This window comes from Grus americana, chromosome 1 (genome assembly GCF_028858705.1).
Source record: "Grus americana isolate bGruAme1 chromosome 1, bGruAme1.mat, whole genome shotgun sequence".
Taxonomy (NCBI): domain Eukaryota; kingdom Metazoa; phylum Chordata; class Aves; order Gruiformes; family Gruidae; genus Grus; species Grus americana.
Genome location: NC_072852.1, coordinates 3486253 through 3512250, shown reverse-complemented (window position 1 = coordinate 3512250; position 25998 = coordinate 3486253). Strand labels below are relative to the sequence as shown.

The 25998-nt window shown below is 46.1% G+C and overlaps 1 protein-coding gene across 3 annotated transcripts in view; it reads right to left on the bottom strand.

Moving 5' to 3' along the window:
* The window catches only part of PLXNA4 (plexin A4), a 454779-nt gene that overhangs the window by 49990 nt on the left and 378791 nt on the right, over positions 1-25998 (bottom strand). For all 3 annotated transcript variants that reach the window (XM_054806078.1, XM_054806099.1, XM_054806089.1), the window contains exons 13-21: positions 25212-25363; positions 24450-24567; positions 18259-18395; positions 16480-16647; positions 9999-10092; positions 7352-7591; positions 6381-6527; positions 906-1140; positions 373-515 (exon numbers count right to left, since the gene is read on the bottom strand). In XM_054806078.1, the coding sequence (XP_054662053.1) occupies positions 373-515; positions 906-1140; positions 6381-6527; positions 7352-7591; positions 9999-10092; positions 16480-16647; positions 18259-18395; positions 24450-24567; positions 25212-25363 (1434 nt within the window). The remainder of the gene's footprint in view (positions 1-372; positions 516-905; positions 1141-6380; positions 6528-7351; positions 7592-9998; positions 10093-16479; positions 16648-18258; positions 18396-24449; positions 24568-25211; positions 25364-25998) is intronic.

The following is a 25998-nucleotide window of genomic DNA, read 5'->3' as shown; positions in this document are numbered from 1 at the left end:
AGTGACACAGACAGCTATGCTGCTCTGTCCTACAACCTTTTTCCTGGCCCCTGCACATCTGTAACTAATAAATCCAGTCAAAAAAGCAAACCCCAGTGGGATGACGGCCAAGGCGGAGCTTAATACAGTAGACCTAATGCACATAGATCTATGAGACTCTTCCAAATAGATAAGTGATCAAACAGAATTTAACATCTGAGATAGCAGCAATCATCTTCCCCTTTCAACCTGGATTTTTAATAAGGTAATGTTTTGTTTCTGGTACAACACAGCATTGTAAGCCATCATGTCTGTACCACTGATACAACATTTCTTGCATTCAGGACAAGGAGGCATGAGAGGAACCAGAAGCAGGAGATGTTTATTTCTTACCTCCAGATCCCTCAGGACCGGATGATCTTCAATGCCAGGGAAAAGCACTCTCATGGTATAGGTTCGGTAATCGAGGAAGGGGATCCCAGCTCCATCCAGATCACTTGTCAGCTCATGAATATCTGTCTGTAGCTCTGCAAAGGCTGACACAAAAGAGGAACAACTCATGTAGCAATGACAGTCCAGATCTCCCTCACTGTGATGGGAAAAGCCCTCAGAGTCATGTACGTGAGACTGAGGTACAAGTGGAGAAGCAACATGTGGAGAGGAAGAAGGTGGACAAGAGCAATCCCACCTTTCCTACAACACAGCCTTTCCCCAGGGACACATGCCAAGGCTCTCCCTGGACAATGAATTGGCAAATACAGCTTGGACGGAGGAAGGCTGGACTTAGGGAAAATAGGCAAAGTCAGATTAGATGCAGGCTTGAGCCAGACCACAGGGTTCAACACTCCTGTTCCTTGGTGATATTTTGGCTCTATGCTTTGTGGCTCTCTCTTCTACTAAGTGTCAGCCTTCCTTCCTCATCCTACCTTCTTTGCACTCCAGTGCCACCCTGGACTCCAGGTTGTCCATCTGCATCTGTAGACGCTTGAGGGTGAGGTCGCTTTCTCTGGATTTGCGCTTGTACGCAATCAACACAGCCACAATGAAGATGATGAGCAGGCCACCGGCCACCGCAATGCTGATAATAGCTGGCAAGCTGAGAGGGCTGTCTGGAGAGATGTAGACCATCCCTGGGGAGAACTCCATCCCTCCTACACGAGCCTAGAGGGAAGGCAGGAAAAAGTCACATTGAAATTGCCAAACAAGCAGGAACACAGAAGAATTCCATCATCTCCATGACTAAGGCTGAATGAAGACCTCCTCTTGTCTCCCAAGTTAAACAAGTATGAAGTACTTGGATAGAGAATGGCTAAAAAACACCTGAAATGTCATGCAGAAGCACCTCTGTTGACAGAGTGACCAGGAACCCAACCAACAAAGGATTTCTGGTGAGACAAATCTCACCAGTCCCAATGCTCTGGCTATATAGCAGTTTGGCGTTCATTCTGGGTTTTCCATTCCTTTCCCAAAGATCTGCTTTGTGCTGGACTGCCCTGATGACATTTAGTCCCAAAGTGCACACAGGGGACACAGCTCATGATTATGATCCAATGGGTCCTAACCTCAGAGTGGGACTGGGGACATCTGACCCAGACAGCTGGCACAGTGGCAGTCAGGACAGCTGGAGTGTAGAAATCAGACTCACAATTTGCTTTTGACTCTTTAAGCGGAGAAAACTGTATTTGGAAGCCACTGGGATAGGGAAAAAAACCCGAACACAAAAGCCACAGAGCCTGGACCATGCTCTTTACAGCCCCTCTCCTAGCCACATATTGGCAGAGTGACTGCAGATGCTCACCAAGGGGACAGCTTTCTGCTCTCCATGCATTTCTGGAGGTTCCCAGGGCTGCTGCCAGCCTCTGGGACAAGCTGCTGTGTGAGGACCTTGCTTTTAGCAGCCAGAAAGAAACCCTGCAGGCAGTACTGCTGTGAGCCCAACAAAATGCTTTGCTGAAGCAAGTCTGCTAGGAGCCCATTTTTACAACATGAACACCACTCCCAGCAGTTATCCCATGGGGTACTACTTGGTCAAGGCCATTTGTAGAGTAGGATAAGTTTGAATGGCAGGGGGAAAAGCACTGCTGACTAGCCTGAGGTATAAAAAGAAACCTTCTAGGACTGTGCTGTGGTAGAGGAACATTAGTTATAGATTAACATAAAGCTAGGAAGATGCCATGCAAAGAACTTGAAGGATTGTGACACAGTGACGAGCCCCATCACTTCACCCCAGCTGAGCTTTATCACAGAGACGCACAGCAGGCCCTGCATAAAGTGCAAAATCTTGCTTCCAGGCAGAATTGCAGTCAAGACCCCAGGACTACGTGCTTCCCCTCCCACAGCAACTGGGACCATTGCAGCATGCAATTCAACCTTTCTCTTCCTCCTTTATCAGGAGCTCTCCCTCACCTTCCCAGCTCCCGCAGCAGCCAGTGAAAACATCCTCCACCTCCCAGCCTGGTGGCCAGCCCTGTCCTTCATCCCACTGGCTCTCGGTTAATCAGCCTGTATCCAGCCTGCCTGCATACACATTAATCCCAGGTCTCCCATGCTTCAGTTCAGGCACCTACTTGGGTTTCTTCTCTAGGTTGCAGAAGAAAGAAACCAGCCCAGGGAGGAAGGGTTGGAGCCAGAAGAAGAGACTTCAGAGCAGACAGTCATGAGTTAATGAAAAGTTTCCCAGCTGCTGTCACTCCTTACCACCACAGCCCTTGGGGACATGAATTTCTGTGACCCCATCATCTCCTAGAAATTATTCTAGCCCCAGTTACAACCTCCGAGAAGATGTCTGTTTTGCTCTAGCACCAGCTGTGGGCTGTTATTCAGTGGATCCTGGCCAAAAGTCACCTAGCTGTAACCCTTATGTCTTTGTCAGGACAAAGGTGAATGTCTGGAAATACGTAATTTCCATCCACAAGGTCCTCTTATCACCCAGATACTCCTAAGTATTTGGCACGGGCTATAGAGAGACAACAATGTCCACATTGAGAAACAAAACCAAAACTAAGCTCATCTGACCAAGTAATAGAGTTCCAAGGTGACCATTCCTGTAGTATGACATTGATGACTTCTAGAGCATCTTCAGTGGCCAAGAACAAGTTGAGGATGCAGCAGTAACTAGTTTTCCCATCTATTCCAAGATACAAGACCCAACTCACTTACAAAGCTTGCAAAGAACAGAGGTTTGGTATTGGTATGTGGCAAGCTCAGCTGAGAGGACAAACTGCCAAACTCACATGCTAATCTAAGCACTGAAAGCTGCTACCTTTTGTCCCAGACCACTGTTCCAAATCCTGCCAGCAAAATTTGCTCACCAGTTTGCACAATTTCCTCTCTATCATAGTGGATCAATAAATAGATTCATTATATTTAATCTTCTGTTTCTGACAGTGGCCCTTTTCCTCCAAGCCTTGCAGTCAGATGAGTCCATTCAAGGAGTATCAGGCTAGAATCAAACAACCCTGTCCCAATCCCCAGTGCAGGTCCATCCTCAAAGCTCGCAGAACAGCCAATCTCCATGGGTGGGATTCCTCTCACCAAATATTCGACAGGCACATCTGAGTTAGACATGACAGCATGCTTTCAGAGTCGATACAGAGAAAACACATTTTCAGAATGTGATTTATGTGAGCTGCTTTTGACACCTGCTTTGACATTAGGATGAGACGTTTTATTCAGTGGAAGTTCCCATTTCTCTCCATTAGCTATAAGGGGATCTAGACTCCTGGAGGTAGGTGTCTAACAAAGTTAGCCCCAGTGCTTTACTTTCTAAAGGTGGTTTCAACACTGAGAAGACCTCACAGTCCACAAATCAAACCACCACGATCTGAGAGAATCTGTCTCTTGAAGAAGAAAGCCTGCAAGGCTGCAGTACTGTTGTAAGCATTTAAAACAAAAACAATCAAATATGTAGATATAGCTCTACTTTATTTCTTGGGCCACTGAGTGGTTTTGAAGGAAGGTATTTATACCTTCCAGAAGACTGAACATGAGGCCTCTATATTACCAAACAACAGTTTGACCACCTGTTAAGCTTATTAATCATGAATTTGTTCTAAATAGCACTATGGCAGAGCCCAGTTTTCTCCAGCAAAGCCTTAGGGGCCACCTGTAGCACTTCAGCAGTTCCTGTTGTGCAAAACTTGACTGTGGTAAAGTCTCTTCTGGTGCAAGTTTGCCCTAGCCAAATGTAAGTGCCCACCTTAGGACAAGATGAATTGTGCCCTGCACTTCAATTGCTATATTTGACCATTTCTCAGAGACAAGAGACAAAGAGTCCAGTGTGACTTTCCGTATGTAAATGACTACACTAGTTATCAGCAACCCTTCAAATGTACTCCATTTCTTCATTGCAAATCTTCTCAAACACAGTTTCTCATGGATCTGCCTTATGTCTCTTTCTTTTCCTTGGAAAAGAGTTTGCCTCTGGGTTTTAGTTAATCTTCATTGATCATTGCTGAGGTCTTTTAGTTATTTTCTATTTTTTTCAAGTATTTACCTCTGTCATCGTATAAAAGATAGCTGAACTAGAGCAAAAATTTGTTGACATCAACGTGTGTCACTGTCACTGTTCCTTCCCTTAGAAATAATCTCATTGTTGCAATGGTTGATTCAGTCCCATAGTCGCCTCTCAGATCTAGGCCACCTCACTTTGCAAGAAAGGATTTGTTCAGCATTTTACTCAAGGTTGCACAGTAAATCATTGACAGAAACGGGAGGAGGACCTGGGAGAGTTACCTGTCAATTATCTTGACCATCAAAGTGACATTCATTTGAAACATGGGGATACATTTTGTACCAACCCAAGCAACAGGGATGCTGTGCCATGCTGGAGGAGGCATTTCCCAGCCCAGCTGTCCCCCTGGTAAGTTTCAGATACAAAGTCCATCCTTGAGCACAGGCCTCCATCGCAGGTGACCTTCTGTATTTGGTTCCCAGCCCAGACTCTGTCAAAGGGTTGCCTCAATTTTGGCAGTTGAACGAGAAATCTGTAACTTGCCCCTAACATTGATGCTCATTAACAGGCTTCAGTGTGAGCATCTTCCCATGTTTCCAGCAGCATCTCTTGTTTGATCAGTGTCCTCAGAAAGGGATTATTTTTTTCTCTATGGCTTCGTTTAAGCTGTCCCAGGCTGCAGGAGCAGGGGAGTCTTCCCAATTAGTAAAACCTGACCAGATGTTCATCGTCCCTGATCCCCAGGGGCTGATTATTGCTCACCTGACTTTGAGTTTTCTCCCTCTAGGATTGGCTTTGTCCATCTCTGACTAACCATATGCTTAATTATATTCATGATAATGACAGGGAACATATATTGCCTTGTTCAAAAGCTTTGGTATTCACACAGAGAAAATCTTTCACGTCATTATTGCTCCTCTTGGAGTGTCTTAATGTTCTTTACAATGAATCAAGAGCCACGGTATGTTTGCATGGCTGAAAAGGATTATTACCTCTATTTTCCAGATGACAGACTTTGGCACAGAGAAGTTAAGTAGCCAGTATGAGGTCTCCCAGCAGCAGTCACAAATAAGACCCAAAATGGTCACCATAAACTCTCTATTTTCTAAAAGTCCCCAGAAAACTCTCTTTTTAAAGAGCCATGCAGTGTGTCTTCATCAACCTCTATGAGTCTCACTGCATTGAAATAAATAAATATGTGACACATACAGCTTTGGGAGGTCAACAGAGAGGTGGAAAAAAGTTGATCACAAGGAATGAGAAACATTGATCATCTGTATGTCTGATGTCAGTTGTTAGCTTTTGTTGTGCTTCCACCCACAGCTTGGTACAATTCAGATGAGTTTCCTGATGTGCTGTTTATCAAGCAACAGCACTGAGGAATGCAAATTACTGAGAGGGAAGTAAAGAAAGAGTGAATAAATCAATGGTGAGAGGAGGAGAAGCTCCCTCTGATACAATCACTAGGTCCATTTTTCACAGGTTCCAGAAAGGATATGCAAGAGTGTATTAAGTTATATATATATGTCAAAACCTCAAAGTCCAGTTGCACTGGATATATCCTCCATGTTTAATTCTCCTACATAAAAGTAAATTTTAGCCATCAGCATGTTGGTAATTGCTGGGGACCATGCTGAATTTAAAGAAGTGTGTCAGGTAGGGAACATGCTACATATATGAAGTCACATGAGCATCTAGGATTCATACAGTCCATATGAAAACAGATGCAAATTTTCATTAAAGGTTTTGATTACGAAAGGTCCCTCACTATCCATAAAGACTCCAAGTTACTCTTCTGGGAATAATGGGGATATTACGTCAAGAAGGGATCTATGGAAGGCAATTGGTGATGCAAACTCCTGGGAGGTCTCTGCCAGCTCGTCAGCATCGGTGTGCCCTCCCAACCCTCCCAAGGAAGAAAGGATGATGAGGTTCAGGCAACACTTACCATCACCTTGTGCCGTCCAATGAGGTTTGGGGACTCGCACAGAAGCTGCACATCTGATACGGTCACTGCACAGGGCTTCTCACCAACCAGAACGGTGTAGTTCAGCTTGGCATTCCCTCCTGCCACTGGTGGGATCAGGTTCTTGCCCTGGAAAGAAAGGAATATCACCCCCCCAAAAAAAAACCCATCAGGAAAGTGTTTGCCTTCCACCACTTGTTTGTTCCTGTGACAGAAGTGTTAACTTGAGATTTGTGGTTCACTATTCGCTAACACAGAGAGGAAAAGCCAATTTAGAAACTCCTGCAGAGGACAGCATGGATGGCTACAGACTGTCATCAGTCAAAGCAACCTTTCTTGCTCCTCTCTCTCTGGAACTAAACGAGAAACGTTGCATATAAGTCTTGCACAAATAGGCCCTCACAAAACATATTCAGGCACGTAAAATAGACCCCTTTCTAAACATGCAAGAAGGTACTTTGCAAATAATTTCCAAACATGCACCACATAGAAGTGCTGATATGGAAATGTTCGATCATAACATTCCTTCTCTGTATTGCTGTTCAGATTACAGAAATGAGAAAGGACTGGTGTAGGACTTAGCCAGGGGTGAGAGGAAGGTCTTGAAAACCCAAGAAAGAAATAGACTTGGGTATTTAATTGCCAGCCCTGTTGCAGTGGTAGAAAATATTCTTCTCTGGTGAGCAGCAGTGGGTACAAATTTAGGCTGTACACAGGTTGCTGCAGCAGGAGTTTATAATTTTTAGTTATGGGTATTGGCAGTTGCTGAGCAGTGATTCGTGTTTGCAGGTGGTGACTCTGATGTGATGCGATATGGTAGGTGCAATGACTGAAGGAAATTTCTGGGATGCAATTGGGATGCCACTGTGATTTGTGGGGTGCTGGCAGACACAGAGAGGCAATAGGCAGCATCTGTTTGTCCTTCCTCATACAGGCCTCGGACCTCATCTCACCTTCAGTATAATGGGGCTTCCTGGCTTCAACTCCAGGATCCCCGAGGGATTGAAAACCTCAAAGATGGGATTTGGATAGTAGGTGAAGTTGGTTTTGTTGAGGATCAACAGGGACTGCACGTTGTCAAGAATGAAGCCAAACTCCTCTGGACGCTCGGCAAGCTCAGACTGGTGATTGGGGTCAACAGCCAGCGCTGGAGCCTGGCAGGTCATCTCCGTGCTGTTCTGCACCTCACAATTCTGGAGAAAAAAATCCAACACAAGCAGAGTTTATGGAAGATGCCCCCAGACCTATGGGTGGACAGATACCTCCCAGTGAAATGCTAGCCTACCTACTGCTGGAGGAGAGGGAGGAGTAGACCTCTTTGGTTATCATGAGTCAGGCTGGTACTCCACTGCTTCAAAACATACCCCATACCCATCACGCAATCAAGGCTGGGAAGGGATTAGAAAAGCTTTGTTGGGGAAGGTGTGTGGAGCAGTTTGCACTGTAATTGGGCATCCTGTGCCTCTTCACTGAGGGACCTCAGCCTCTGGGGCTGCCAATGTCATCATCTTCTCCTAATCTCATTTTCTTCTGGAAACAGAAAGTTCTTCCTTTTTTTATTGTACACCAGAGTCTAGTGAAAGCCTCAGCACCACCCTGCAATTAGCTCTCATACTCCCAGGATCACTCCAAAAGTGTATGTCCAGTGCATGCTCAGCTGTGCCCAGGATTCCTGTTTGAACATCAGGTTACCTGAAATGAAGCTGGGGTGGTGCAGACATTGGGGTAGATCTCGGGAGGCCCTGAAGTTGGCTTCCAGCCCTGCCAAAGACCTGCTTTTTTGCGTATTTTGGAAATGTGTAATAGATTGTGAAAAGCGTTTTATCCTGACTCCCATTTTAAATAACTAGGAATTAGATGTCTGGTTGTTCTTCAGGATCTGAACCTTCATCTTTCTATGTCACGGTTGCTAGCACAATGCAATCCTGGTCTCACCAGGCTCTGTGGGGAAACAGCACCAGCTCCATGGGATCCCTGCTGTGCTCGATATGAGAATCTTCTCCAAACTAGTCTGATATCTCCAGCACTGAGAGCACACTCATTATCTCAGCTAGCATAGCTCAAGTGCTAATATTGCTTTGGCTCAAATCAATAGAAAAGTGACTTGGACCAGCCAGTTTCATATTGTAAAGGAAGTCAGATGTTCTTTGCTGTAATGGCTCTTACAAGGAAGAAAAGGCACTGGAGTGCTTCCCAGTGCAAAACTGATGGGCAGTTCTACATGAGCATGTGTGAGACGATGAATAGGCTTCATCATCTGCACAATGGCATGACTGATTGAGACCACTGTGTCAGGCAAGAGCTGGAGTCTGCTGGAAGAATAAGATGAAGTCATTCAGGCTTCTAATTCTGCAGGAAAGCTGGATAAGTGTTTGGCTGTGCTGTACTCAGAAATACAACCAAAACGTACCTACGAATATGCATCTTCAGTTGGACCAGTGTTTCCCAGAGTTCATGAGAGACTGGGAGATTGCCAGTCAAGAGTCACATCAGACCCAGAAACCTATCTCCACAGATATTTCCTGAATCTGGTAAGGTGTGAGGTGACAAAATTGCTTTGGATTTGGTTTTATGAAGGGAGATGGCAGAGTTGGGATAAGATCAAAATTTAGGTGTCTCAATCTGCAAACTGCAGATGCAAATGAATCTACCCCACATTCCTGCAATTTCTGCTTGGACCTACCACAGTTTCACCATTGCTTATGTGGCAGTAGATTATTTTAATGTTTGCAAAGTGCTTTGAGAACCTTGGGTGGAAAGCCCATGGATTAATCTTAAAACCTGAGAAATGCAGAGGACTCAGACTTTCTGCCTCCACCCCAATTAGTCCCTCTGTACTTTTTACTTTTGGAGCCTCTTCTTCTGAGATGCTCCCAGAAGGTGTCCATACACAGCCAACACTTTTTCAGATGCTGTTTCATGGCCCCATCCTCCAACGTACTGTAGGTACCAGCAGGTGCTTCCTGCTCCCGAGTCTCCTAATTGGAGGAACTAAATTCACACCTTTTACAGCTCAATCTGGAGCTGCTCAGCAGCTACTGGTAATTGGTTCCTTCTGAGTGAATTGTCCTCCCAGCCCTTGGTAGAGTCTTGCTGGTCTCCACAGAGCTGCTTCTGATTCCTCAGTGGTCACTGACAGTTGAATTAGGCTTTAAATCTAGCTGGTTAAACCTGGATTCACTCTTTCAGGATCCCAAATAGTCCAGGGAGTGGAGCCAGTAGTACTAAAGGGTATTATTCACAGTCCCTTCTGATCCCAGCACGCTCAGCTAATAACCTGAGTGTGGGTCTAGTTGTGTACAGGATGGCTGATAAATAACGTAGGTTGTACATGGGCCAAAAGAGAGGGCATGTATCCTTGAGCCAACAGAAGAAACAGGCTCAGGAGCTGAATGACCTTTCATGACACCTCTCTGTTCCCTCTTTGGTTCAGTGCTCCTTCGTGGAGAGAGGATTGTGTGAGCTTTCTGAAAGAAAGTCATACCCTCTTTTCTGGATGCAATAGGAGATTTCAACCCCCTGAGCTGTTAGACAGCCTCTCTCACCACCTTGGACATGTCCCCTCCTGTGATTGATCCCCAGCTCAGCAGCCATACTCACGTTGACGTGTTCCTTTCCACCATGCTTTGCCCGGATCTGAGGGTTTTGGATCAGGTCTAGGTGAGTTCCCCACACTGCAATGGGTGTGTTGCCACTAGAGAAGAAGAAATGAAAGAGCATGAACCCAGCTAATATATATCAGGACCGAATGCATCAGCAATGGGTGATGTATAGTCCTAAATGTTGATTGCAAAGTCTCTGACCACATCTCACAGTCTCATAGGAAGGGAAAGAAAACAAAACAAATATTTTTTCATTCATTCATAAGGGAAGAAAGAAGTAAAACCACATGCTTGCTAAAACTGTCACATCAAGTAGCATCTGGGTGTTTTTCGTTGTTAGGACTCAGCAGTCAGAAACTTCAGTAACGAGAAAAAGAATGGGAAATCTTACAGGGGCTCTTCAGAATGGTCCACCGACTATATGTCCTGTATCACTTAAGGAAGGGAGCCAAAATAAACCTCATAGATACTGTTCTGTGCAAGCAGCTCTTAAGGATTCAGTGCTACCTTGGTTGAGAGCTGAAGTCCTATCCTGCATATTGAACCTGCTATAAAAACATCACCCTGAATAAGACAACGTGACCTCAGTGAACCCACTTCAGTGCTGCCAGGAACCCAGTTCTGCAGCATCCAGAAGAAACAGAGCTGAAGTCTTCAGCCTTGGTGTGCATAAGGCATTTGCTCAGTTGCCATTTGGCGACCCAGGCAGATAAATTCTGCTATGTGGGTTAGATCCAACATGTGACAGAATAGAGGTTTCCAGTCATGGTGTCCCTTTGCTCAGGCAAGGGTTGATTTCCTGAGAAAGCTGATTCATACTAACCATGTCCCTGCATTTGGTAGATTTTCTTGCTTTTAGAACATTTCTCTTAGCCCGTCTTAAGATGAGGAGATGCAGGTGGAGCCCTTCTCATTCCCTGCAATCTTGATCACCAGAAGGAAACAGCTTTCAGAAACACCCTTCTTTCCTTTCCCTTGCCTCTTCCAGCTGCAGCCAGCGGTGCTGTTTGTGGGACTTCGGGGAGCGGCGGGGAGGGGGGAAGGAAATTGCAAAGGAGCATTCCCAGACTTCAGTAGGAGCTGATGCATGCGTTGGCTTTGAACACATTGAGGGGAAGGGTTTGCCATAGGCAGCTTTGGCCACCCCAAATCGAAACAGCATTGCTTTACCAGGGTGAGCTCTCTTTTTGCAGCACTATGGGGGAGGCAACGTGATGCAAGGACAGAAGGGGGGAAGACTTATCTGAGAAAGTAAAACCCTCAGCTGTCAGGGCTCACACAGCCAGGGTAGGATGAGAAAATGTCATCAATGGACAGACCCATCTCTGAGGGTTTCCCAGGGTAAGAAGTGTTCTCATTAGTTTCAGCACCTGCCTCCGTAACTCCCCTTGGAAACTGTCCAGGCTGCAATTCATTTCCTGGAGCACTCTGCTGAGAATGGGAGGGGAGGTCATGTGGAAATCTGTGGGACTGGGAAAAGAAAGTTCAGAATCCCTTTCCTGCCTCCAGGTAAACCTACGCATACGTGAAAGGTGAAACAGGTGCATTACAAATGAGAAAACACCAGAGAAAAAACACATTGTAAGGAAGAATCCTGTATTGGCCAACAGATCTCCCCCAGTTCTCATCTTTGTTTTCCATGTTCCTCGTTTATCTTCCTGTATTAATCAGATGGGGCAGGTAGGAATGAATGCAAATATATGTCTCTGCCTAGCAGTATAGCCGTCAGGTTTCAGTGAGCTGGCCACACCTATCTGGGGCTGTGCTTCAGCCCCTCTAATTTCACCCACGCTGATAAACCAAGCAGCCAGGACACCAGCTCAAACACTGGCTGGTGGCCGTTGATGCCCATAAGCTGTTAACAGTAGCCCAGACAATGCCTGGTCATGGTTTAAGGGACAGCAAGGGCCAGGGAGCACTCCTAACAACCAGAGCAGATAAAGCTAAACTGCCTTTGAAGGACGAAAGATCATTGGTGGTATGGATGACAGCTATGCATGCTCGCTGACTTCAGGACCAAGGAATAGACCTGGATTAAGTATTTGCTAGTTTAAACATAGCCTATGTGACCAAGAAGCCTGTAAATTTGAAGTCATGAGCCATGAGCTCTGCCAAAGAGCATTGTCAGAACCATATCTTCCAGTACGTGCTCCTGTGCCACATCTCTGAGAGGTTCCTTATGGTCTTTCATTCAAGTAATGCCTGTACAGACTGATCCATGGTTAGGGCAACATTTGACCTTGAGTTTTGCAGACTAACTCACGTTCTTGCTCTCTGAAACCATCAGCTGTGATGGGAAATTTCTAATTGGAAATTTTATGGGTCAAAACCACATTTTGCCATTTCCATAACATCTGCTTGGATGGTTGAATTCTCTTGAACGCACAGAGGATCTCTTCTGATGTCATACTTCTACTTATAAGAGAGCTTCCCCTCCCTGCCTTGCAGAAAAAATACCCTCTCCTCAAAATTCAGCTTCATATTAACTATTCCTGATATCACCCAGGCAGAGCTCACTTGCCAGAAACCAGAAGAGAAGTATATAAACCAAGTTGTTCTTTCTCCACTGTCCTGGTTCTTCTGGATTTTTGGCTGTGAGCCTCTATAATTATTATTATTATTTATTATTATTATGAATCTCTGCTGATTCACACTAGAAGAGATTTTGTATCTTGACTCAGCTGAAAGTTTTACATGTTCCAGACGTATCAAATGTGTGTGCATATGTACAGATATATGAGTGTGTGTATATATACATAAATTCTTTTATTTAATCAACCAAGTCTGTGCACACAGTTTTAAACCCACGTGTTAAAAATTCTGTATTGGGTTTGGAAATCGAGCTTGTGGGCTCAGACCACAGCTATTAAGCTCAGCCACAGCACCGGATCAGAGAGAGGCCTTTCCTCTGAAAAAAAAAAAATATCCAAAGCAGTTGTGTTTGCTGAAGAAACAAAATCACCCCAAAAACATCTCTGGCTGGCAAATCAAGAAAATGCAACCTTCGCTTGCCTTTGCATGAAAACCACCAGCCATTGCCTTCTGTGTCTGCAGGTGAATGCCCGGTCACGGCCGCTTCTTGCCCAGGTCGGATCAGAGCCTGGAGAGATGCTGCTGCCCAGCAAAATAACAGAGGTGCCAAGACTATGAGCTTTCTTAATTTAACTCCTTATTGTCCCAAAACATCTGAGCATAATTTTCTGTCTGCAGACTCAGATAATTGCTGGATGTAACACAAATCAAACCCAGATCAAAAGTATTAATGGAGCCTCATAAAATTCTAGTTACCTGCCAGCCCAGTGTGACTCTTTTTTTTTTTGGCTATGGGAGTAAATTAGCAGTAATCTTTTCTTTATTGTCTTGGAAAATGGCACTTGAGAAGGTTTTAAGCCAGGCTCAGTACATTCATTCACTAATTTTGCAAAGCTGGTTTAGTAGCAATCATCTATCCCTCAAAACAGCTTAGCCCCACAGCCAGGAGTGATGAATCAGAGGAGCACAGTGGATTTGCTGTAATGAATCATACCGCATAACAAATGAGGAACAGCCTCCTCAGTCTATCTCCAGATCCACGTGTCTTGACTAACTTATTTCTTGCTTGATTCTCAGGACTGGAGTTCGCTGCACTTCCATCTAGCCCTGTGTGGAAGCCTTACACTAATGTTTGTCTCCATTATGATCTGCTGGATGGAGCTCCACAGCTGAACACTTACGGTGCTTAAAACTGTTCCCGACACACTGAACCACAGTGGTAATCCTGGATACTGCATCTTCTCTCTCTGCAACCTCCTCCAAGGTTATGCTCCTTTGGAGCGATTCAAAAGTGCCCAAGAAAGAGGATGAAGGTGGAGGTGGGTAGGTCTGGTTAAAATTAGGTACCTGCTGCCGCTCAGGTGGTTGCTTTCTGATTTCAGAGACACTAAAGAGAGCAACGGTTAGAGGTTGCACCTGAATGGTGAGACCGGTAGAGTGCCAGTCATCCATCCTGGCAGCTACACACCCTGCAAGTAAGTTGGTACCCACTACACAAGCACCTCTTCTTAATTTCCTTTATGCTGGGAGGCGGGACAGGAGATCCAAGGCAGCAGGCGATGGGATGCAGAGTCTCTGCGCCCCCAAGCTAGGCAAAGCTTTGCCAGTAGACCTGAAGCATCTCTTTGGCTGCTTCTTCGTCTCTTGCTGGAAGCTTCAGCAGAGAAACCAAGGAGCAAATGGGCTAGGGAGAACTTCTCCTCTCACCTCCCAGGCAGACCTGAGGCCAGGCAGAGGAAGGACCCTGTGCTGCACCTTTCCTGGAGATAATAGGGGAATTCACTCTCCTGGGCTGTCAATCTTGCACCTTTTAACTGGCACTGAACTCACTTTAATAAGGAAGGGAGTAAAGCGATTTCTCATTTCACTGATAACCTGAACTCTGACTGAAAATAAAAACCCCAAATGGAAAATCCAGACACTAAAGCTTCAAGCCCAATGTGCAAAGATTCAATCCGGCTAAATCAGTAAATTCCCTCACAGTAATTAAAGGCACTAATTGATTTGTGAAAACATCTTCTGGATGGGAGCTGAACTGGGGGGGATTTACAAGCCCTGCTCCTAATCCCCAGACACTACAATCAGCCCAGTTTGACACGGGAGCAGAGACCTGCTGTGGATGAATGAGGGGAGACTAAGATTTCTTTATTTTGTACCTCTACAAGGACATACCAGTGCATTTAATGACCAATTTCTCTCTTCCTGAGGCCACTTCTGCAAGCTTCTGAGAGCATTTGGGTATCGCTTTGATGCTTTACACAACCAGGGCAAATGCTCCTCTCGGACATCTTCATGTGAACCCTCTGAATTCACCAAAGCAACATCAATGGGGTGAAGAGAAAAAGGGATGCCTAACAAGGAGGAAGGCCCTTTGATAGGGCAGAGACCAGGGCTCCCTTTGTGTTTCATCTCAGGAGACAGCCCTGGGGCTTTCAGGTATGACAGCCAAACAACAATGCCTAGTCCTAAGCCAGCAAGTACACAAAGGCTGTGGGAAAGGTAGGAATTGCTGATTTCAAACCCAAGGGAGATTCACTTCTCTAAGCACAGTTATGACATTCATGCCTGGGTTTAAGAGATCAGTGACTGATCCTGCTGCCATGCAAAGCTGTGGACCCAGCCCAACGGAGCCCAAAACACAGTCATGACTTCTGGTCTGCACTAGGAATTGCAGCTTTTAGGGATACAACTGCATAGTTTAACCAGACCCAGTGGTCTGCAATATAAAATAAGGAGATGATTGGTGACAGACAACATGAATTTACTAAGGGCAAAACATGCCTGACAAATTTGGTGGCCTTCTACAACAGGGTTACAGCACTGGTAAGAGAAGAGCAACTAATATAATCTACCTGGATTTGTGCAAAGCATTTGACACTGTCCCACACGACATCCTTGTCTTTAAATTGGAGAGACATGGATTTGATGGGTGGACCACTCAGTGGATAAGGAATTGGCTGGATGGTCGCACTCAAAGAGTTGTGCTCAACGGCTCAATGTCCAAGTGGAGAACAGTGACGAGTGGCGTTCCTCAGGGGTCGGTACTGGGACCGGCACTGTTCAACATCTTTGTCGGCGACGTGGACAGTGGGATCGAGTGCACCCTCAGCAAGTTTGCAGACGACACCAAGCTGGGTGGTGGGTCGACACACTGGAGAGAAGGGATGCCATCCAGAGGGACCTTGACAGGCTGGAGAGGTGGGCCTGTGCGAGCCGCATGAAGTTCAACAAGGCCAAGTGCAAGGTCCTGGACATGGGTTGGTGCAATCCCAAGCACAACTATAGGCTGGGCAAGGAATGGATGGAGAGCAGCCCCGAGGAGAAGGACTTGGGGGTGTTGGGGGACGAGAAGCTCAACATGAGCTGGCAGTGTGTGCTTGCAGCCCAGAAAGCCAGCCGTGTCCTGGGCTGCATCACAAGAAGTGTGACCAGCAGGTTGAGGGAGGGGATTCTCCCTCTCTACTCTGCTCTTGTGAGACCCCACCTGCAGTACTGCGTCCAGCTCTGGGGTTCCCAGTACAGGAGAGACATGGAGCTGTTGGAGCGAGTCCAGAGGAGGCCACAAAGATGATCTGAGGGCTGGAGCAGCTCTGCTATGGAGACAGGCTGAGAGAGTTGGGGTTGTTCAGCCTGGAGAAGAGAAGGCTCTGGGGAGACCTTAGAGCACCTTCCAGTCCCTAAAGGGTGCTACAAAAAAGCTGGAGAGGGACTTTTTACTCTTTACAAGGGCATGGAGTGATAGGACAAGGGGTAACAGCCTTAAGCTGAAGGAAGGGAGATTTAGATTAGATATTAGGAAAAAATTCTTCTATAAGAAATAGAAAATATATCTCTTAGTGAACACAATGCTTGGAAAGCACTTTTCTGTATCAGGAATCAACATGAACACACCAGTGCTGCATGAGAAAACCATGGGAGGTGGTAAGGGGTGTTCATGGGATGCTTACCTGAAGATGCTCCACTCAGGCTCGATTCTCAGGATGGTTGGATCCTCTACATATTCATACTGCAGCTCCTGATGTATCTTTGCCTTGTCCACTCTCACGGATACCTTCACCTTCTCAAAGCCTTCATCTGAGGCAGTGGTGTTACAGACAATGTGCTTGGTGGATCTCCTGTGAGCAAAAGAAAGTAAATATAAACCAGGCACTAACAGCAGCAAACAAGTTGGTGCCAAAAAGAGCCCAGCTACTTACCTCGATGTCCTGTGACCTTAACCTACGCACTCTGAAGCGACGAAACTCTCTGCTACAGGAATATGTTGTGAATAGTGTGACACATTTAACTGAGGAATTGCCATTCCCTTTTCACTAGTTTAAAAAAAATGACAAAAGTCATCATTTCTCAGGTCTCGGAGTGAAAACTGAACCTTAAGGGAAGTCCAAAACAGACCTCTTTGTGATTAAATGCTTGATAGATGTTTCCTTCCTGCCTGCAGACATATGCAGCAGCAGCTCATAAAAAGGGGTGTTTGCACCTCAGCTTTCCAGTCTGGGATAATAAAGTTTATTTTGCATTAGGACTGTAAGCCTTGTTTACGTGCAGTTTGCAGCGTGCCTGGGACATTTGCATGGGAGGTGCTAATGCAGTGGGAAGCATTTTATGATTATACTCAAAGACTATTCTGCATAAACCTTTCCTTTTGGGCATGGCTCCAAACCAGCTCCAGGTGGATTTTTAAGTGGCCCTTACCTTCTATAAAGAGCCAAAACACCAGGCTCCAGACACCCTCCGCCTCATCTTATACCCCCAGAAAGGATAAAGCAGGGCGCATCCTTCCCTTGCAGCATGGCACTCACCTTCACTGACTGCAACACCCAGAAAGACCACGCTCAATCCCTCCTAAAACTCCCCAGTGTCTTCCGTAATCAACTCCAAGCAGCTGTGGTTCCCTCTTGGCCATTTAAATCACAAGCTGTGACTTCACCCTCCTGAATTATAGATGCTGGGTCACACTACATCCATGACAGGCAGCTAAACAGGTTCCCCACAGCCAGGAGAGGGAAGGGCACTGCCCCAAGTCAGTGGTCCCAGGTCTCCTGTGAATGGGCCCTTCTTCTGCCAAGCACAGGCTGGGAGAAGTGTGCCAACTTCATCTTCAGCCTCCACTGATACTGGCAGCAAAATGTGTTGCACTGGGTAGTTCTGAGCTGCGGGAGCCCCTGGGAACAGGATTCAGGCTCGTTCTCACAGGGATCAGGCAACATTCAGCAGGTAGCACTGACATTAAGCCTCTCTGAACTGCAATTGAACAGGAGCCAACCCAGAGCTGAAATGTTGCAAATCATCCATTTCTTAGCACTACAGGACTATTCTGGGATAAAAGGGAGGTGTTTTAATACTTAGAATCGATGTTGTCAGATTTTCTTTGTCGCCTCTGCTAAAGCAGGAACATGAAAATGAATCTTTTAAACGACGTACTCCCAGAGCAAGTGGCAAAGCATGGGACCGTGGAGAATTGTAGTGAAATTTGACAAGGGGCCATGGAAAAAAAGCACATCAAATATCAGTCAAAACAATGAAATAAATCCTATTCTTCCACCCCAAAACATGCACAGTAAGGTTGCACACAGTGCAGAATGCACCGGTCTTGTTGCTGGATAGACGTGGCCACAGGCAAAAGAGGCACTTGAGGGACAGGGTGTCTGGCCTGCAGAAGTCTCTTGACTATAATTGCTCACATCTTTCAGACTTGGGCAAGTACGGTAGGAAGGACTCATCTGTACCTGTAGAAGAGGCAAGGTTGTCTCCCAAAGGTCACGATGACATTGCTGCCTGCATTGAGGTTGTTGCCCGTAATTGTCACCTGGGTGCCACCCGACACTGGTCCCCGCTTTGGCTTGAGATCAGAGAGTGTCAGAGTCTGTGAAGGCAAACGGTCATGTTGAAAACACAGCAGAAGAGCGGAGGTACATTCCCTCTCTCTTTTTAGTGATCGAGAGACGTAGGCACCCCTAGGAATTAATCATGTCTTAGTTGGACTTCAGAAGATGACCATATCTTCTGGCCAATAGAGGAGCCTATGATGACACCAGTCCTATCATAGACATGCTGCTTGAAAGCCAAGTTTGTTGGGATGAGTTCACACCTAACCCTAGCCTGTCCTCCTCACCCCTGCAAAATCAGGCCTGCCCTTGTACCCGCTTAGAAATATTCTGGGTTTGAAAAGTCAGTTCCACACCTGGAGCAGCTGGAGCCATGATCTCCATCTCCACTGCTTGTTTGAGACAGCTCAGGTGTCTTTTTGCCATCCTGCAACACCACCTCTGCAAGATAAACCGGGTCTTGAGTGGGCTGATCGGATCTTAATAGGGACTCCCCACCTCCAAAATGTGGAGCTCAGAAGTGATGAAAACACTCAGGTCTTTAGAAGATTAGTCTAAACCTTATGGATCTGACAAGGGAACAGAACCTGCTGTAAAACTCCAGAGAGATGCCTAAAAACTCTCCCTCACAGACTTTTCCCCTGGGAAGAAAGCGAGCTGGGGTTCAGCAGAGCATCTGAACTCATGCCTTGCCTCTCCCACATGCCCGCTGCACGACCCCAAATTTTTCTGTTTTTCTTATCAGACTTGGATGCTGAGACAGTCTAGTACTGCATGAGTGTCCTGCACTGATACAGCACGGCGGTGCTCGTGTTGAGATGTACTCTGAAATACTACAGCCACAAAAGGAGCATTGTCCAGATGAACACCTTTTTCCTTTTTCTGCCGATTTTCTGAGCCTCTTTTCCAAACGTAACGTGGTGCTGTGTTAATATATGAAAAAGGGGCACAATTCCTTTAGGTGCCTCAAATACCAAAACTCTTTTTCCTACCCTCCTGCTCTCCCTTCCTCCCAAAATCAAGATAAAATACTTGCACTCTGAAGGCACAGATCACCCTGTTACCACAATGTGGAGAGGAGACATCCATTTTCAGGGAGAAATTTGGAGTTGCAGTTTATTCTTTCATTTGCATTTTAATAGAAAAACTTTCCACTCAGTCCCAAGTGAAAAGCTACTATATGCATTTAAATGAAGATTATTTTTTTCCCCTGTCTAAGAATGATGACACAAATGCTTGAAGCTCTCCTCAGCTCCTCTGAATGAGCAGGTACATCACGCAGTCACCTTATTGAGCTTTGGAAACCATTAATCCATGTTTATAAAACCACCTGACACACACCACAGCTCCCTCTTTCACACACACAGAGCCTTCTCTGTCCCTATCCCCCTCTGGCTAATAATTTTGAAAAATAGCGGCAAGGTTTCCACTTTGCTTTTGTTCAAAAGAAAGCTACCATGTGGAGAAAGAGCTGAACATGAAAATCAGACACGCCGCTCTGTAGAAAAATCTATCGTCAGAGCTGGACACTTCTTGTGTTTAAACTTGATTGGTTTTGACATGATGGTTTGGAAACTGTTTTGCCTCAAGAAGTCCCTCAGCTATTAATTGCTGAAGGTTGGGAGGATATACAAGAAAGACAAAATTCAGAAACAAGAAATGTCCTGTTTCTTATACTTTTTTTTAACATTCTCTAACAGGTATTATTGGGATAAAAAATGCAGGAACAGTACACAGATACAAAAGATGCACTTCAGTACATAGCGCTCCTTGGTTTTAGGGTCTTGCCTCATGATGTGATGCCAAGTCCTCTTTAATCCCTTATTGATGGCCACCCACACCAGTGCAAATTACTGCTGACCATGACAGCTGCTGCTGGGAGGTGATCTTCCACCTGGGAGAAAATGGGTTGAGAATGGCCAACTTAGAATCATAGAATGGTTTGGGTTGGAAGGGACCTTAAAGATCATCTAGTTCCAACCCCCCTGCCATGGGCAGGGACACCCACCACTAGACCAGGTTGCCCAAAGCCCCATCCAGCCTGGCCTTGAACACTTCCAGGCCTGTGTGCAACTTGGTGCACATAGCCTACACAACAGCACTGCAATAGCAGCTGCTTTACAAACCAGAGAGGAACATTTGAGTTAAAGACTCAAAGCCGTTGTCCCACTTCTCGATGGGTACATAAACCGACCATGCCCTTTTGAGGATCCTCACAGACCAGCACCACACCAGCAATGCTCCTTGGCAAAGCGTTGCTGTGTCTTGTGCCAATCTTGCAAAAGCATTTGTGGCTAAGCTTTCAAAGCTGTGATAAACCATTAATTATTCACAGTGGCCTTCATAAATATTGCACAGCATGTTTACAGTAAAACTCAGCCTCCAGTCTGTTTACCGTTTCCTTGCTGGTGAAAGGTGATGGAAAATGCAGTGTTCTAGTGGATCTGTAATAGGCTGAAGGGGACAGCAACAGTGAAGGAAAGAGGCCAAGAAATCTTCTCTACCTTTCTAGGGGTTTGTCTACTTTCCTCTGCTCCCCAACACTTTGCTTTCCCCTAGTACCTCTTCCACACAGGCTGTCCACAGAGAACCTGCAGCCAGAGCTGTGTCTAAACTGACCTCATGATGCATGTCAAGACCTTGGCTCCCACTTCATTCCTCCTGGGGACAAGGGCAGAGGAAGATGTGACTCAGATGCATTTTAAGCAGCTGGGTTTCCTTTCTGTAGGTTCAGTAATAGCAGCAGGAGGGGAAAAGATGGAAGGGAGACGTGTTGCAGACGCTCTTCTGGGACAAGGATTTTAGGAGCAGACCCAGAAGAGATGCAATCAGAGTAGCCCACATCACCTGCACTGTCATATTGTCATCCAAAGCCAGAATAAAGGCAAACTTGCTTCAGCATCTGAACTGAAAAGTGAAGGGAATTTTTTTTTTTATTGAAATACTGTGGCAATAATCATAGCAACAAAATTAATAATTTTTTTTTTAAAAGAAATTATTTTCATTTAGATCATCATGAATTTCATTTCAGCCTGCAAACAAATGCTTTGTTTCTCTTTTGGCTTATTGAACTCTCTAATGCAATTTGCATTTTTCATCACAGTTGAGGTTAAAACAAACTAACATCATTTTGAATTTAAAAGTTCTGGTTAGAAATGTGGAGAAGACCTGTTCTAGCATCTTTAAACTAAGCTACCTCTTTTTTAAAACACTGAAATTAAATACTCTGTTGAGTTCCAAATATCATCTCTTCCAAATCTTGCAGGAGAGGGCAAGGGTAAACCTATTGGCCAAATTTTACCATGTTTTGCTTCAAACTTTTTGAAAAGCAGTTTTCCAGAGCATTTACTATGCATCAGAAAGCCACATTTCTCTTCCATGCAATGCCCTTCCTTAGTTTTCAAACATCTTCCTTCCCTTAAAGCTGCCACCCACCGCTGCAGGATGCCAAGGCATGTTGTGATGCCTGCAATAACATCTCTACCATCCTGGCAGAAGTATCGGAGGAAGCCAAGCCACGCCAAGAAACACATCTCCCGCTGTAAAAGCAATGGACACGAGAGAGGGCATGTGATGGGCAGATTGGAGAGCATCTGTATTTTTTTCTGTCTAACACAAAGGTATCGAGGTATTCAGCAGAGAAAACCCTGTTGACTTCGCGCTTATGCACAGCTGGGATAGCTGGCAGCCGGAAAGCCAGCAAGTGGAGGGAAAAGCTGTCACAGACGGACACGGATGATCAAAATCGGACATTAATTCCAAAAGTAGCAAAGGTGATGCTCCAAAGTGTAATGTCCTGGAAAGAGCCCTTCTGTCTGCCTAGTGGGGGCTATCTCTCAAGCTGTTTCTTTGCCCCCCACCACCGCAGCACCTGAGTGATATCAGAAAATACAAAGAATAGAGAAATCTCTACAGCTCAAGGGGCAAATCCAAGACATTTGCATTCGTTTTCAGTTCTCTTTACCATTAAAAGATGCTTGGGCATGTGAATTATCTGAGAAAAGACCCATTCCCTTGCAAGAGTCGAGAGCTTTTGATGGGAACAAAGAGAGCCTCTCATCTCAAACCTGCACAGATCTGCACAGATCAAGGCCAGGAAATGCTTGCATCTCCCCAGCAAGGGGCCTTAGAGGAATAAGCAGGTCTCTTGGACAAGGAACATCAGCAGAAAAAGGGAGAGTGGAACAAAAAACCAAGTGTGCAACATGTGTTGGGCTCTGCACCCCTCTTCTGTGGCAAAGCAACAGTCTCAGGCTGAACTTGCACCAGTAGTAATGCAGAATCAGGCCCAGAGCCCCTCTGACTGCTTTGCCGGCTGATGTCCCAGACAGACGGTGTAGCAACCCAATTTACCAGCAGTCTCTCTAGAAAGAGGAGCATAGCTGCTCTCTGAGTGCCATCAGCACACATTGCTGACTCCGGACAGCCTGCTAAGGGCGGCCACTCGCAATAGGAATCCCCTTCCTCTTCTTCTTTGGACAGATCTGACGTTTGGGGCTGGACATGCAGGGAACTGCCTGTTTGGGGGAGATTGCCCACTACAGGGAAGTAAGTGGAAGTTGTGTGTGTGATCCCACTGTTCACCATCCTTAGGGACTTTTTAACTCATCTTCAAATTCCTCACAGCTAAGTCGTCCCTCCAGAGCACCTACCCTTCCCACTGCCAGACACATGATGATGTGCAGTGGCAGGAGGAAGCTGCGTAAAACAAACCACGGTGTTGGCATTTATGACATCCAATCCCATGGAGAGCTGTGCCCTCAGAGGAACATCTTGGTCTGATGCTGTATCTGAGGCTTAAGAGACACTTGGGCTGAGCTGAAGGTAACGACCCAAGAACTGCATGGCTGTGCCAACCACAGCTCTGAGAGAGCAGACATCTGCTGTCCTGAGCCCATCCCTTCAAGTAGGAACACTGGGGTGAGATCTCACCTTTACTCATGTGTGCAGGCCTCCTTAAAAGCTAACTGAAGCTCAAGCTTGCTGGTGTCTATCATTCCATCATGGAGCATCCAGAACAGCTGCCCACTTGCACTGAGCTCCAGTCATACTCTGCAGCTCACCTACAGCCTGGCTGGTGAACTGGTCCCTCATCACCTAGTACTGCTGGGCTGCAGCACTACTTCTCCTGGGCACCCAGAAGACAACCTACTGCAAACACTCCTTGAATGTTACATCTTGCAGAAACACCTGCCACTGCTATGGTGACTGCCTGTGGCCCAGTAAATAGGAATTTTTGTCCTTGCTAGCAGAAGGCCATGGACTTTGCACTGACGCAATACCACAAGGTCTCAGGACGTCTCTGGGCTTGCCGTGCCCTGAGCTGGGTGTCCCTGCGATCACAAGTGCCCCGTGGCCAAGGACTCGTGCCTGACCTGCCTGAGCTCAGCGCTGGGGACACCCCGCATGGCCAAGGGCTGCCGCCCCGGGCAGGCACTGCCCAGCAAACACCAGATCTTGGTGTGCCCGGGCTGGAGCTGGGCAGCTCTGCCACTGGTGCTGGGGACCAGGGAGAGGGGAGCAGGGCATGGGGAGAGGGGGAATGAAGATACCCCTGGGGGGACCCAAGAGTGAGGGGGCAGAAACCCCATCACGGACATCACACTCTTCCTGCTGAAGACCTCAGAGTGGTGATGGCTGCAGTGACAACCCCGATGTTTCTGCTGTAGGACACTAGTGCCTTTGTCTGTAGAGCCTGGAGGGATGATGGCAGGCTAAGCGCTATACCAGGGAAAAGTAAGTTATTAGGAAGATTTTTTTCCTTTCTCTTCTTTTTTTTTTTTTCTTTTCTTTCCTATATAGCATTTTTAACTATTAATGAGGATTTTCTGTACTAATTTGGACCATGGCTGTATGTAACTAACTGGACTAATAATCTGGACTATTATTAGATTGTTAAAACATTAATTAGGCAAGCTATTTTTGCTCATAACAAGACTTTGAAAGGAAATAGAAGGAACAACTTGGTGCACTCAGGATGGCAGTGAAGAGCTCAGAGGCTTAATCTGGTCAAGGACAACGGATAGATGCAGCAAAGGGGACCAGGGCCCAAGGAACTTCAGAGCCAAGGAGAACTTCTCACAGGATCTTACCATAAAGTAGTAGAGCTGCGAGGACCTGGCCATGAACTCTGGTTTGCACTCAGCCACACAGATCTCCACAAATCCGGCATGCTGGCTGGGCTTGGCCTCCCCCATCTCACATACTATCCTGTGGAGAAAATATCAATCAGAATTAATATTGCAGGGATTGTTGGTCTGGGTAAGATGGAACTGGAGCAAACGTCCCACACTGCTGGGGAATGGACTGTAGACTTAACCCATCCTCTCCTTTCCAATCCAGGATCCAAACTGTGGACCAAGTTATTCTTCAAAGAGTGGTGGCTTTTGGCTGTTGGCACTTGGTACGACAAGTGCTTAGCTGGTGTAAATAAACATAGCTTCACTTAAATATACAGACAAATGCTGGGCTGAGGTCTGACCCTGGGGGTAACATCTGTCCTCCAGCCCTGAATGGTGAACAGCTTTCCAGCTGTAAGGCTTAGTGATCACTCCCACAAGGGATAAGCTGCTTCTCAGGACTGCTGCTCTACAAACTGGAATTGAACACCCTTGTGGTAGCTGTTATGTGAAAGATGAAGGATAATTTAGGGTATACGCCATGAGGGTTACTTAAATATGCAATACAAATACAGCAATAAATGGTTTATTGGCTCCTGAGCTGTATGTGAGGAATGGTATCTTCCATTCCTCACTTCCAAGGTTGGGTGGAATGGACTCCTTAGAAGACACTACAGGTAGCAATGACTGTTATTAGGTGTGCTGTGGCCCACTGTATGCCACACACCAACTTACTGCTCTGCTGGGATGTACCCTTCCACCAGCGGTTTGCACTCCACTCCAGCCACTTTGACATGAGATGCAATATCTCTGAACTCCAGCCCCAGATTCTCTCCACGGATGGTCACTTTGGTCCCTCCTTCACGAGGGCCCGTCACTGGATTGATCTGGAGAAACAAGTCAAGAAGGCGGCGAATAATCAAACCACTTATGTAAAGACATCAGCATCCTCTCAGGTGAAAGAAAAGGTAATATCAGGTCTCTTTGCGACCACTACAGACACTCTGAATTATGAATGCTGAACAACTGAGGAACAAGCCTACTCCAGACGCATCACTGGGTCCAGCTCCCTTGCAAATATATATCACACTTGCCCCAACCTCAGAGTATACAAAATTCTGCCACAGATCTCATTTACTCTCTTTTGGCTACTTGCAAAACATCCAGAGATGAGTAGGAGATGTTTTCTAGGTAGGACCAAGGGTTTCTGGTGGTGCAGCTGAGCTCTGCTCTACACATGAGCCATGGAGAGGCAAGAGTGAGGCACAGTCGAAGGAAATGAGAGAAAGAACAAGAAACGGACACAAATGCCTTCAGCTAGTCACTTTAAATCCTAACACATGGAGTTTTTGATCTGTTCTGGAGGTAGGTATTGGTCATGCATCCAAACTCAGCCAAAAATGTCCACATGAAAAAACCAGCTGAGACACAACAGAAACAGCATGTCAGATTAGGTATGGAGTAGGTGGACAGTGGGTGAGGCAGTAGCAGCAGTTGCTGTGTGCCAACACGTATTTCTGAA